Below are 12189 nucleotides of genomic sequence, written 5' to 3' on the forward strand. Positions count from 1 at the left end.
AGATAGACATCTGCAGCACTGTTTAACTACTCTCAAAGCTTTCCCCTTACAGGTGGGGACGGGGGATTCAAACCTGGGTCCTTGTGCAGTTACATGTGCAGTCAACCAGGTGTGCCACCACCTGGTCCCTGTCTTTTATTATTTTAACATTTTTAAAACTTTTAAAAATATATTTATTGATTTATTTTCCCTTTTGTTGCCCTTGTTGTTTTTTATTGTTGTAGTAGTTATTATTGTTGTTGTTGATGTTGTTGTTAGATAGGACAGAGAGAAATGGAGAGAGGAGGGGAAGACAGAGAGGGGGAGAGAAGATAGACACGTGCAGACCTGCTTCACCACCTGTGAAGTGACTCCCCTGCAGGTGGGGAGCCGGGGGCTTGAACCGGAATCCTGACACCGGTGCTTTGCGCCATGTGTGCTTAACCAGCTTCACTACCGCCCGACTCCCTATTTTAACATTTTATTTATTTATTTATTTATTTTGAATAGAGACAGAGAGAAATGGAGAGGGACATGGAGATAGAGAAAGACAGAAACACCTGCAGACTGGCTTCACAGCTTATGAAACTTCCCTCTGCAGTAGGGGACCGGGGACTCAGACCCAGGTCGTTCGCACGTGATTTTGTGTGCGCTCTGCTGGGTGTACCACTGCCCAGCCCCTTCTCTTTTTTTGCATCTCAGACCTGAGCTCTGGTGGCTCTGGGGAGCTGATCGGCTCTTCAGGACAAACTTGGACTTGGTGTGAGACTGTTTACAAAGTGGTCGTCCTCGGCGTTTCTTGCCAGCCCGGGACGCCTCTATGAGCCTCAGTTTCCCCACCTTGTGAAATGGGCTAGGGGAGGCCCATCATGCACCTCCCCTGGGCAGGCAGAGGAGGCTGGTGGTGGCCCTGTCCAGCCCTCATCCAGCTGGGAGCTGTCCCTTTAATTAGGGGGGAGGGGCCAGGCCCAGGGCTGCAGGAAGCTGGGCACAGTGGTGCCAGGGCGGGGAGGGGGCAGCAGGTCGGGATCCAGAGGCCAGGGACAGCAGGGAGGAAGGTAAGGGCGTTGGGGTGGGGGGGCACATGGGGAAGCAAGCCGGCTTGGTGGGGGCGGCTCTGAGTCTGTGTGGATGTGACTTGTCCTGGAAGTTCTGGGCAAAGTGCAGCAGATGGAAAGTGGTGGGGGTTGAAGGGGTTCCCCAGGAATATGGAGACCACCCAGGGGCCCCTAGAGTGGCCCTCTTTGGAGAACCAGGCTTGTCGCCTGTGTGATGATGGGCACAGAGCTGGGCATGCTGCCAGCCTGGGGTTGGCCTGGGCTGCCCTTCCCTGACCCCAGGGCTTGGGCTCTGCAGTGTCACCCAGCTGGAAAGCACAAGGGACAGAAAGGTGACAAGAGAGACAGTTGTCCCCAACTCAGAGCTGCAGCCAAAGATTCCCTAGGCTTAGCCGGGATCAAAGCCGAGGCCCTCAGGCTCAGCGTGTGACAACTTACTGTGGGGCCACATGTCTCTTGTCCAAGGCCTTGGGTGGGGGCCTGACCCTGTCCCTGCCCCTCTGACAGCTCCCCCTGGCTGCTGCCTGCCGTCCCCTTACATAAGCTGTTGTGTAATTGGGGGGTTGGGACCACAGCCAGGAGTATGCAGCCACAAAGGACAAGTGACAGTGATGTGTGAACCGCTCACGCCTGGGCCTCCAGGAGATGGGGGCTATGAGGAGGGAGAGCCCCGGACTTGCAGCCTGAGGTCCCAAGTTCAACCCCCAGCACTGCATGTCCAGAGTGATGCTCAGGCGGTCTCTCTCTTTCTCCCCATTCAAGGCTCCTAGGGGTGCTGTGTGCATGTGTGGAGGTGAGGGTACACTTGCTCCAGAAGGTTCTGGGGCAAAGTCCAGTGGGTAGAAGAGAGAGGTTGAAGTCAGCACACACACACACACACACACACACACACACACACACACACACACACACGCACACACCAGAATATTGATTCCACTCCAGGAAGGCACAGTCTGAGGGAGAAGAAGGCTGGGTGGACCTAAACCTCAACAAATGACTATCACACCAGGGAGACAACACAGAGACAATAGTGTACATGCCCGATCTTAGTGGTGCTCTGGTCTCTCCCCTTTCTCTCTCTCTCTCTTTACCAGAGTACTGCTCAGCTCTGGCTTATGATGGTTCAGGGGACTGAACCTGGGACTTTGGAGCCTCAGGTATGATAGTCTCTTTGCATAACCTTTAAGCTATCTACCCCACCCTCTCCCCCTTTCTCTCTCATAAACATAAGTAAATAATACTTAAATATAATATAATATATAATATTAATATTATATATAATAGGGGCAGGTAGTGATGCACCTGGTTGAGAACACATGTTACTTTGCACAAGGACTCAGGTTCAAATCCCTGGAACCCACATGCAGGGGGGAAGCTTCACAAGCAGTGAAGCAGTGCTGCAGGTCTCTCTCTATTTTTCCTTTTGTTTTCTTTACCAGAGCACCACTCAGCTCTGGTTTATGGTGGTGTCGGGGACTGAACCTGGGACTTTGGAGCCTCAGACATTAGAGTGTCCTTGCAGAACCAGTATGCTGTCTCTCTCCTTCTTTTTCTTCCCCTTCCTTCTCAATCTCTCTGTTTCTGTGTAATAAAGAAATTAATTAAATATCTAAACATTTAAGATCTATTGAATGTTCACAAAGTAAACATGCATAATAATAACACTAGTAATAATAATAATAATGACAGCAGTGGTGTAGCAGAGAAAGCAGAACACACAGGTTACAAAGGTCAAACACATCGCCCAGGCCTGAGCACTTTCTGGGCCCTTTCCAGCCGTGTCACTTCACCTGTCAGGGCCTTGGGTTCACGGCCTCAGAAAGTGGCTGTACTGAGGGTTCAGTGAGATCACATCGCACGCAGGTGCTTGGCACAAAGCCTACTTCACAACAACTCTCACGGGACCATGAACTGCTGGTGTGGCATCTTGGCTGAGGCCACCCCTAGACTTGATGGCCTTGCTTTATGGACATGTGCAAGGCCCCCACTCTCCTCATGCTCTGTCCTGCACTCAGTTCATTCTGAACTTCCAGCTCTCGGTTTTCATGGTTACCTGCTCCGGGAAGCTCTGCCCCCCCCCCCAATAATAATAAATAAGAGGACCTCCTGCTTCTCTGTGTGCTTCCCTCTTAGTTTTTCCCATCCCTGATTATTTTGTCTGTCCACACAGCTCCAAAAATCTATGTCTGTTTGTTCATGGTGCTGCCCTCCCCCCACTTCCTGGGACCAAGCCTGTGGCTCACAGGTGCCTTGCAAGCATGACGAGTGCATGAAGGGAACACAAGCCACTGTTGTTAGAAGGTCCCGAAAAGCGTGCTGGGCAGTAGTGCAGTGGGTTAAGTGCACATGGCGCAGAGTGCAAGGACTGGCTTAACGATCCCGGTTTGAGCCCCCGGCTCCCCACCTTCAAGGGGGTCGCTTCACAAGCGGTGAAGCAGGTCTGCAGGTGTCTATCTTTCTCTCCCCCTCTCTGTCTTCCCCTCCTCTCTCCATTTCTCTCTGTTCTATCCAACAACAATGACAGCACTAACGACAACAATGATAAACAACAAGGGCAAAAAAAAAAAAAAAAGGGGAAAACGCAAAGCACAAGGACTGCCATAAGGGTCCTGGTTCGAGCCCCCGGCTTCCCACCTACGGGGGAGTCGATTCACAGGCGGTGAAGCAGGTCTGCTGGTGTCTATCTTTCTCTCCCCCTCTCTGTCTTCCCCTCCTCTCTCCATTTCTCTCTGTCCTATCCAACAATGACGACATCAACAACAATAATAACTACAACAATGAAAAAAAAAACAAGGGCAACAAAAGGGAATAAATAAATAAATAAATAATTTTTTTTAAGGGAAAAACTACCTCTAGGAGCAGTAGATTTGTTGTGCTGGCACCGAGCCCCTGGAGGCAAAAAAAAAAAAAAAAAGAAGAAGAAGAAGGTCCCAAAAAATGGGCCAGGTAGTGGCACGCCTGGTTAAATGCTCATATGAGAGTGCACAAGGACCCAGGTTCAGGCCCTGGTCTCCACCTGCAGGGGGAAAGCTTCACAAAGTGGTGAAGCAAGGCTGCAGGTGTCTCTCTATCTCACTCCCTCTCTATCTCCCCCTCCCTTCTCAATTTCTCTCAGTCTCAATCCAATAATAAATAAATAAATAAAGGTCCTGGAAAGCTGATGCCTTTCGAGGGCTCAGCCGATGCCTGACATAGAACAGGGTCTCAGCCCAGAGTTGCTGTTATGTCCGTGAACCTGCAGAGTCCGTTACCACCACCACCACCACCCCAGACAGCTGGGAGAGCAGGCACAGAGAGGCCGAGATGCTCGACACACAGGACACAGATCACACAGAACATCAGAGCTAGTTTCTGCCTGTGATCCCCAGTGGGCTGCAGAGCCCACACCCTTAAGCTCTAGGATGGGGTGGGGTCCAGGCAGGGCATTTGGGGTTTATGTCCTCAGTCCTCCATTCCCACCCATATCCCTGTCTGAGAAGTGCCTGTAGTGGAGCTCAGGCTTTCCTTGTCTTGGGAAGCCCAGGGTCATCCTAACATGGACAGGGGTCAAAGCCAGGGCTGATGGAGGGAGCCCAGCCTCAAGAAGGGCAGATTAAGAAGCTTGCTTTGAAGGGGTGAGGTGGGGGGAGGTTGCAGCACTCCCTCTAGTGGAGAGCGGTGGTTCTTCTTCTAGCGTTTGCCCTTCTTCCGTAGCCAGTCAACAGCGTCAGGTTGAGCCTGATGTAAAGTTTCGAGACCTCCTTTGAATCTGGAGAGGTGGCAGTCGTTGACTATGTGGGTCATAGTCTGTCTGGAGCCACAGGGGCAGTTCGGGTCGTCTCTGGCTCCCCAGCGATGGAACATAGCGGCGCACCGGCCATGGCCTGTTCGATAGCGACTGAGGAGGGCCCAATCATAACGTGCTAGGTCAATCAAAGCCGGGTTGACGCTCGCAGGGGTCTGTGAGGAGGTGTTTGTTCTTGACCTCAGCTGACTGCCAACTCTGTTTCCAAGAGTCTGGAACAGAGAAGTTCAGTGTAGGCGTAGGGGATCAGATTGGATGATGAGACGTCAAGCGTTGGACAGGGTGGGCGAAGATATCCGCGTATATTGGCAGGTCCGGTCGAGCGTAGACATGGGAAATGAACTTAGATGATGCCGCATCCCGACGAATATCTGGCGGGGCGATATTGCTAAGAACTGGCAGCCATGGAACCGGGGTGGAACGGATGGTTCCAGAAATTATCCTCATGGAGGAATATAATTTGGAATCGACCAAGTGGGCATGGGGGCTACGGAACCATACTGGGGCACAGTATTCTGCAGTGGAATAGCATAATGCCAGAGATGATGATCGTAGTGTGGAAGCGCTCGCGCCCCATGAGGAGCTGGCCAGTCTTGCAATGATGTTATTCCTCGCGCCCACCTTTGCTGCAGTTTTTATGAGATGTTTGTGAAATGACAGAGTGCGATCGAGAGTAACGCCAAGATAGACTGGCTGGGCTTCATGCCGATTCTCGTATCGTCAAGCTGCACATTAAGCTCACGTGAGGCCGAGGCATGGTGTAGATGAAAAACAGATGATACCGTTTTTGCAGTGCTAAGGATTAGTCGCCATTTTTTACAGTAATCAGATATCAGAGACATATCTTTCGTGAGTGTTTCCTCGAGGATGTCAAACTTGGATGCCTGAGTTGCACAGCAGATGTCATCGGCGTAGATGAACTTCCTTGAAGAAGTTTCTGGAAGGTCATTGATGTAAATATCAAATAGTGTAGGAGCCAGAACAGAGCCCTGGGGGAGGCCACTTGAGACAAGTCTCCATCTGCTAAACTTGTCACCCAGATGCACCCAGAATCTTCTGTTTTGGAGAAGAAACGATATAGTGTTGGCCACCCATGGAGGCAGGCATCTTGAGATCTTGACTAGGAGACCACGGTGCCAGACCGTGTCATAGGCTGCTGTGAGATCAACAAAGACAGCACCCGTCTTTAAATTCTTCTGGAATCCATTTTCAATGTAAGTTGAGAGGGCCAGGGCTTGTTCACAGGTAGATCTTCCTGGGCGGAAACCAGCTTGGGCGGGTGATAGGAATTTCTCTGTAAGAGGAGAAATTCGTGACAGAAGCAGCCTCTCAAGGAGTTTGTAACACACGGAGAGGAGAGAAATTGGTCTATAGCTGGCGGCCAGTGTTAGGTCTTTCTTTGGTTTCAAAACTGCTATTATCTTCACACGACGCCAAATTTTGGGCATAGATTCGGATACCAAGATGTGGGACAGGAATGTAGTGAGCCACTTCTTTGCCGCGGGGCCCAAGTTAAGAATGAGTTCTGGGGTGATGTTATCATAGCCAGCAGCCGTTCCCGGTTTAACCCTCTTCAAAGCGTCTTCCAGTTCAGACAGTGTAAAGGGAGAGAGTTTTGGAGATGGACAAGATAAACGGAAGTGGGATGACCACTCATGGGAAATTTCTCTTTTCCAGACTGGGTCGATCTTAGCACGTCCAACTTGAGTTAGGTGACTGGCCACTGAGTTTGGAGATGCGGGAGGATGGGAGACGGGAGAGGGTTGGCTACCGGCACCCAGACTATGAAGAAGCTTCCAGGCCTTCCTACTTGAGTGGGTGAAGTTCAGACTTTCCGTGAGTTGTTGCCAGCGGGCTTGGCGTGCTGCATCCAGGGAGGCAATGAGATGGTCAGCCACATCTGGGTCGCCCGACTCATCATACTGCTTAGTAGTTGCTCGCATTCAGCATCAAGACCAGGCGTATAGTTAGCATGTCTCCCACAAGGAATAGCTTGGGAAGCTGCTTTGAAGATGGCTTGGCGGAAGCGCCTGTAGGAATTTTCAGAGGGGATAGAGTTAATTGGGATTGCAGGAATAGATTTGTTGGTAAGATCACTGAATAGATGCCAGTTTGCTTTCCGAAAGTTCCATCTTAGTTTCTCTGAGCACAGAATCAGTGGGAGCTGGAGACCAATGTGGATGATAGCTGGGCGGTGATGACTGTGCGGGAAGTCCTTGAGAACTTGTCTCGTAGTGGGAAAGGCTTGGCCGTTGACTGTGCTAATAATCCAGCACAGGTCGGGTGACGAGTCTTTATTCCATCTAGCACTGTGAAAAGAGCCTGGCTGTTTGGGATCATATAATAGGGAGAGGTCATTCGCTGAAGCCCAGTCAGCTAAGATAGAGCCATCAGCACAAGTGGAGCAGTGAATTTGCAGGACAGGTCTGTTCATCTTTCAGGTTTCTGTGTCCTTTTCCCTTCTCTTTCCACCTGCTCTTTCTTCTGTTCACCTGTTCTCTCATGCACTGGCCACACCATGAATTCACTTCTTTCCACTGTCCTCACCCACAATGTCTTTCTCTTCCTGTCATTAATTCCAAAGATCAGAGAACAGAAAGGTCTCCTCACCCATCAAAACACACTGGTCTGGTCTCTCTAGTTTGTCACTTCAGTCTATCCCAGTTCATGATCTGACTGGGGACTCAAGTGGTTAGTTACTAGGAGCATGACAACATGGAGTCCCCATAGTTTTGTTGTTTATTTGTACTTCAGAGATTTTAAACTTTGTTCAGGAAAATTGAGAATACCCACATGTTGGAGTACACATGGGCCATGAGGGAGAGAGAGAGAGAGAGAAAAGAGAGCGAAAGAGAAAGCCTGAGAGTCCTTACTCAAAGGATGACTGGCCCACCTAGGTGGAGAGACACACCATTGTTATTATTTTTATCATTTATTTATATTTATTCATTTATTATTGGATAGAGACAAAGAGAAATTGACAGGGGAGAGAGAAGAGATATAGAGAGAAAAAGACAGAGACATAAAGACACCTGCAGACCTGCTTCACCACTCGTGAAGCTTTCCCCCTGCAGGTGGGGACCAGGGGCTTGAACCTGGGTCTTAGCACACTGTCATGTAAGTGCTCAACCAGGTGAGCCACCGCCTGGCCCCATTATTTTTCAGTGTGATAATCGTGCTTTGATCACACTATAAATCAGCATCATCAAAGCAGCATTGACGGAGAGTGAAATCTGCTCATTCTTAAGTATCATTATGATCCAGTGAGTCAGGACTATATATATATATATATATATATATATGCGCTTATGGTTACTAGATTACACGGCTACTTTGTTTGGAGAGAGTACTCTGCAGGCAGAAGGTTGCAAGTTCCTGACACAGTTATCAAGTCCTGCCCGGTGATTCGGCCTGACAACTGCAGTATTGTGTCCTTGGAAGTTGCCAGCAGATCTGAGCTGAGACACTCTCTCCAGGGGAGCCCTTGCAGCCATGCCTGGGGAGGGGTGGGGGCAGGGCTGACTTGGAACTAGTCTAATGTGAAATGTTCATTACACCTCAGTGCAAAGATAAGAATCAAGGGGGGTGGTGGTACCCAGTGGAGTGCATATATTATCATGCAAGGACTGGGGTTCAAGCCCTCAGTCCTCTTTTGGAGAATGAGGGAAGCTTCATGAGCAGTGATGCATCTCTCTCTCTCTCTCTCTCTCTCCCTTTCCTCACTTCTCCTCTCACTTCTCAATTTCTCTCTGTCTCTATAAAAGAAAAAAAAAAAGGCCACAGGTATGGTGGATTCATCCTACAGTCACCGAGCCTCAACAATAACCCTGGTGGCAATAGTAATAATAAAGGTGGGGGAGGTGGCATAATGGTGTTGCAAAGAGACTCTCGTACCTGAGATTCCAAAGTCCCAGGTTCCATCCCCCAAACCACAAGAAGCTGGAGCTGAGCAGTTCTGGTAAATAATAATAGTAATAATTTAATATAATCATATATTATGTATTTATATGATATAATAATAATTACAGTTATAATAATAATTTTAAAAAGAGCTTGCCAGGAAAGAGGAAAAAAGAGTTCTTTGCTTTCAGGGTGAAAAGCAAATGTTGAGAAATAAATATTTATTATGAGATAAGGAGGGAGAAGCCAGGATGAGGGAGATGAGGGTGGGAATGAAGGGGATGCAGGAGCGGGAGGGTGGCCAGGGAGGAAGGGGCCCTGGGGGTCGCTGGGCAGCAGAGGCAGCTCCATGGAGATGACTGCTCAGCTCTCCACAATCTGCCCGTGTTTTCCACAGTCAAGGTTTTGGTGTGTGTGTTTCTCTCCCAACACAGGTCTTGCTGGCCTCTCTGTGCACACACACCCCCTCTTCTCGCCAGCCCACCATCCTCTGAGGCTGCCCCTGCCCCAATCAGTGAGATCTAGTGAAGAAGCCTCCATGGCCCCAGCTGGTTCTCAGGGCCTCCCCGGGCACAGGGGTGCTCCGTGTTTGGGTGGGAAGGGACGCACAGCCTCCCGTGCTCCTTTGCTGACCCCAGTACTTGCTGCCGTATCCTGCATCCTCACGGCTGCCTACAGGAGGAAGGGCCCCGGGTACAAGCCTTCCTGTGCAGGTGGGGAGACTGAGGCTCAGAGGGGTGCAGAGAGGGGCCATCTGGGGAGAGGTAGGAGTTCTGGAAAATAATAATAGTAATATTATTATATTAATATTGTTTTAAAAAATATTTATTTATTTATTCCCTTTCGTTGTTCTTGTTTTACTGTTGTAGTTATTATTGTTGTCATCATTGTTGGATAGGACAGAGAGAAATCTAGAGAGGAGAGGAAGACAGAGAGGGAGAGAGAAAGAGAGACACCTGCAGACCTGCTTTACTGCCTATGAAGCGACTCCCCTGCAGGTGGGGAGCCAGGGGCTCGAACCAGGATCCTTACACCAATCCTTGCGCTTTGTGCCACGTGTGCTTAACCCACTGCACTACCGCCCGATGACAATTACTATTGTTAATAGAGGGGGGTCCAGAGGCAGGCAGCCAAGAGGAGCACAGGGTGCCAAGCTGAGGGGGACCCCGGTCCTGGTTAAGAGGACTCCGGGCTGTGACTCTGGGTCCCCGGCAGGTCTCCCTGGTGGTGGCTGACATGGAGGGGCCCCAGCACGAGTCTTTCCACGTGGTGACGCCGCTGCTGGAGAGCTGGGCGTTGTCGCAGGTGGCGGGCACCGCTGTCTATCTCAAGTGTGAGAACGTGCAGCCAGCCGGCTCCTTCAAGATCCGGGGCATAGGCCACTACTGCCAGGAGGTGACACTGGAGTGAGGGTGACGGCTGGGGTGGGAGGCCACCTCTGGGGTCAGGAGGTGACAGCTGGGGGTGGGGGTGATGGCTGGGTTGGAGGTGACAAAGGGTGGGAGGTGAGGGCTGAGGGCTGGTGGGGGCAAAGAGACTCACAGCTGGACAGGGAGGCTCCAACTCTTCCCTCTCCTCTTCCCTCTCCCCAGATGGCCAAGAAGGGCTGCAGACACCTGGTGTGCTCCTCAGGTGACTCCTCCCCCTGCACCCAGGGCTCTGTCATCCTCAGGACCAGATGCGCACTGTGTGTGTGCTCCCAGCTCTGACAGCAACCCCCAGATACTCGAACTTAAGCTGTAGGATGCATAGACTGAAGGTTCTTGGGTTCAGTGGCCTTCAGGCATGGCTGGATCCAGAAGCCCCCAGGGTTCCATGTGGCCCCCTTGGGGCCGTTCTCTGATGGGTCCAGTCTAGATCATGCATCCACCTCTGTGGTGGGGTGTGTGAGGAGGGGGGTTGGGGGGGAGGGGAGTCATGAATTCACCCTTTCTGTGCCCACACAGGAGGCAATGCAGGCATTGCTGCAGCCTACAGTGCGCGGAAGCTGGGGGTCCCTGCCACCATCGTGCTCCCGGAGGGCAGCTCCCCACAGGTGGTGCGGCGCCTGCAGGGGGAGGGCGCGGAGGTGCAGCTGGCCGGGAAGGTGAGGACGACGGTTGGGGTGGGGTAGGGGACATCTGCCCTAGGGTGTCCACAGAGAGTGTCACTCCACTCCAGACTCCTTTGCGTGGAGCCAGAGGAGGAAAGAGGGGGCAAATGGCAGGAGCAAGACAGAAGGGCAGCCTGCACCACAACAGGTGCCTCCATCCCAGGAGGTCCCCTGAGCCCACACACTAGCTCCACTCAGGTTCCACCCTCAGCTCGAGCTCTCCCTGTCTCCGTGTGGTCCCCCACTGCATCTTCTGACAGCTCTCCGCCCACCTCCAGGTCTGGGACGAGGCCAATGTGAGGGCACAGGAGCTGGCCAAGAGGGACGGCTGGGTGAACGTGCCCCCGTTCGACCACCCCCTGATTTGGTAAGACTCTCCACAGCCCCCCTCCTCAGGGGGGCTCAGTACTGAGCTCTTCCCTCAGGGAGCCCGGGCAGCAGGGAATGGAGGCCCAGTGAGCCTGTGTTGTGTCACTCAGTGCAAAGCACCCACCATCCTTGCCTCAGTTTCCACATGTGTTTCTGGGGAGGGCTGAGAACAAATGCTCTTGCTCTGGGCCTGTCAGTGCCTCCCTAAAACCCTGGAGGGGGTGTTTCTGCCCATTTTACCAACAAGGAAGCAGAGGCACAGAGAGGGAAGGAAAACCACCCCATAGGTCACACAGCCACCGGGGGACAGAGGTGGGGCAGGAAGGGGACCCCCAGACCCACAACTGGGGTCAGGCTAGTCCCAAGGTGCAGCCTTCACAGCCCTCCTTCCCTCTCCCCCTGCAGGGAAGGCCATGCCAGCCTCGTGCGGGAGCTGAAGGCAGCCCTGGGGACCCCCCCGGGGGCCCTGGTGCTGGCAGTGGGGGGTGGGGGGCTCCTGGCAGGGGTGGCAGCCGGCCTGGTGGAGGTGGGCTGGCGGCAAGTACCCATCGTCGCCATGGAAACCCAGGGGGCTGACTGCTTCAATGCTGCCATGAGGGCTGGAGAACCAGTCACGCTGCCGGCCATCACCAGGTGGGTGTGGGCAGGTGGCTCTTGTGGGGAGCTGGAGGTGGGAGGCTCCTGAGAAGGCCTGATTCACTGAAGCCTCCCTGGCCCACCATGCACACCTATGTTGGTCTGTGCCAGCCCCAAACGGCTGGAGTGCAGTGTAGATGAGCAAGAAAAACAGAGGCAAATACCACGTCCAGGAAAACCAGATGCCCATCCTGGGGCCCAGTGCTCAGGCCGGGCTGCGTGTCCCCCCACCCTCCAGCCTCGCTTTCCCAGGGTACACAGGGTACATGCAGGTGGTGTGTGTCCAGCACAGAGTAGGTACTCAGAAAGCGCTTGGGTGGCAGACTGCTTTTCCTGACATGGGCAACAATAACCCCAACTGGCACCTGTGG

At 52.3% G+C, this 12189-nt stretch overlaps 1 protein-coding gene across 1 annotated transcript; it reads left to right on the top strand.

Annotated features, from left to right (window-relative positions):
* The first annotated feature begins 946 nt into the window (after positions 1 to 946).
* On the top strand, positions 947 to 11882 carry SDSL (serine dehydratase like). Its single transcript, XM_060184448.1, has 6 exons — positions 947 to 1037; positions 9937 to 10116; positions 10314 to 10353; positions 10668 to 10807; positions 11092 to 11180; positions 11588 to 11882. The coding sequence occupies exons 2-6, from the start codon at positions 9958 to 9960 to the stop codon at positions 11865 to 11867; spliced, it is 708 nt and encodes a 235-aa protein (XP_060040431.1). The 5' UTR covers positions 947 to 1037; positions 9937 to 9957; the 3' UTR covers positions 11868 to 11882.
* The last annotated feature ends 307 nt before the right edge of the window (positions 11883 to 12189 follow it).

This window comes from Erinaceus europaeus, unplaced genomic scaffold (genome assembly GCF_950295315.1).
Source record: "Erinaceus europaeus unplaced genomic scaffold, mEriEur2.1 scaffold_708, whole genome shotgun sequence".
NCBI classification, from domain to species: Eukaryota; Metazoa; Chordata; class Mammalia; order Eulipotyphla; family Erinaceidae; genus Erinaceus; species Erinaceus europaeus.

Bases quoted from the DNA above. Each gene is read 5' to 3' on its own strand.
- SDSL (XM_060184448.1), top strand. From the start codon at position 9,958: ATGGAGGGGCCCCAGCACGAGTCTTTCCACGTGGTGACGCCGCTGCTG. The intron at 10,117-10,313 runs GTGACACTGGAG...CCCTCTCCCCAG, and splicing joins TAGGCCACTACTGCCAGGAG to ATGGCCAAGAAGGGCTGCAG. The intron at 10,808-11,091 runs GTGAGGACGACG...GCCCACCTCCAG, and splicing joins AGGTGCAGCTGGCCGGGAAG to GTCTGGGACGAGGCCAATGT.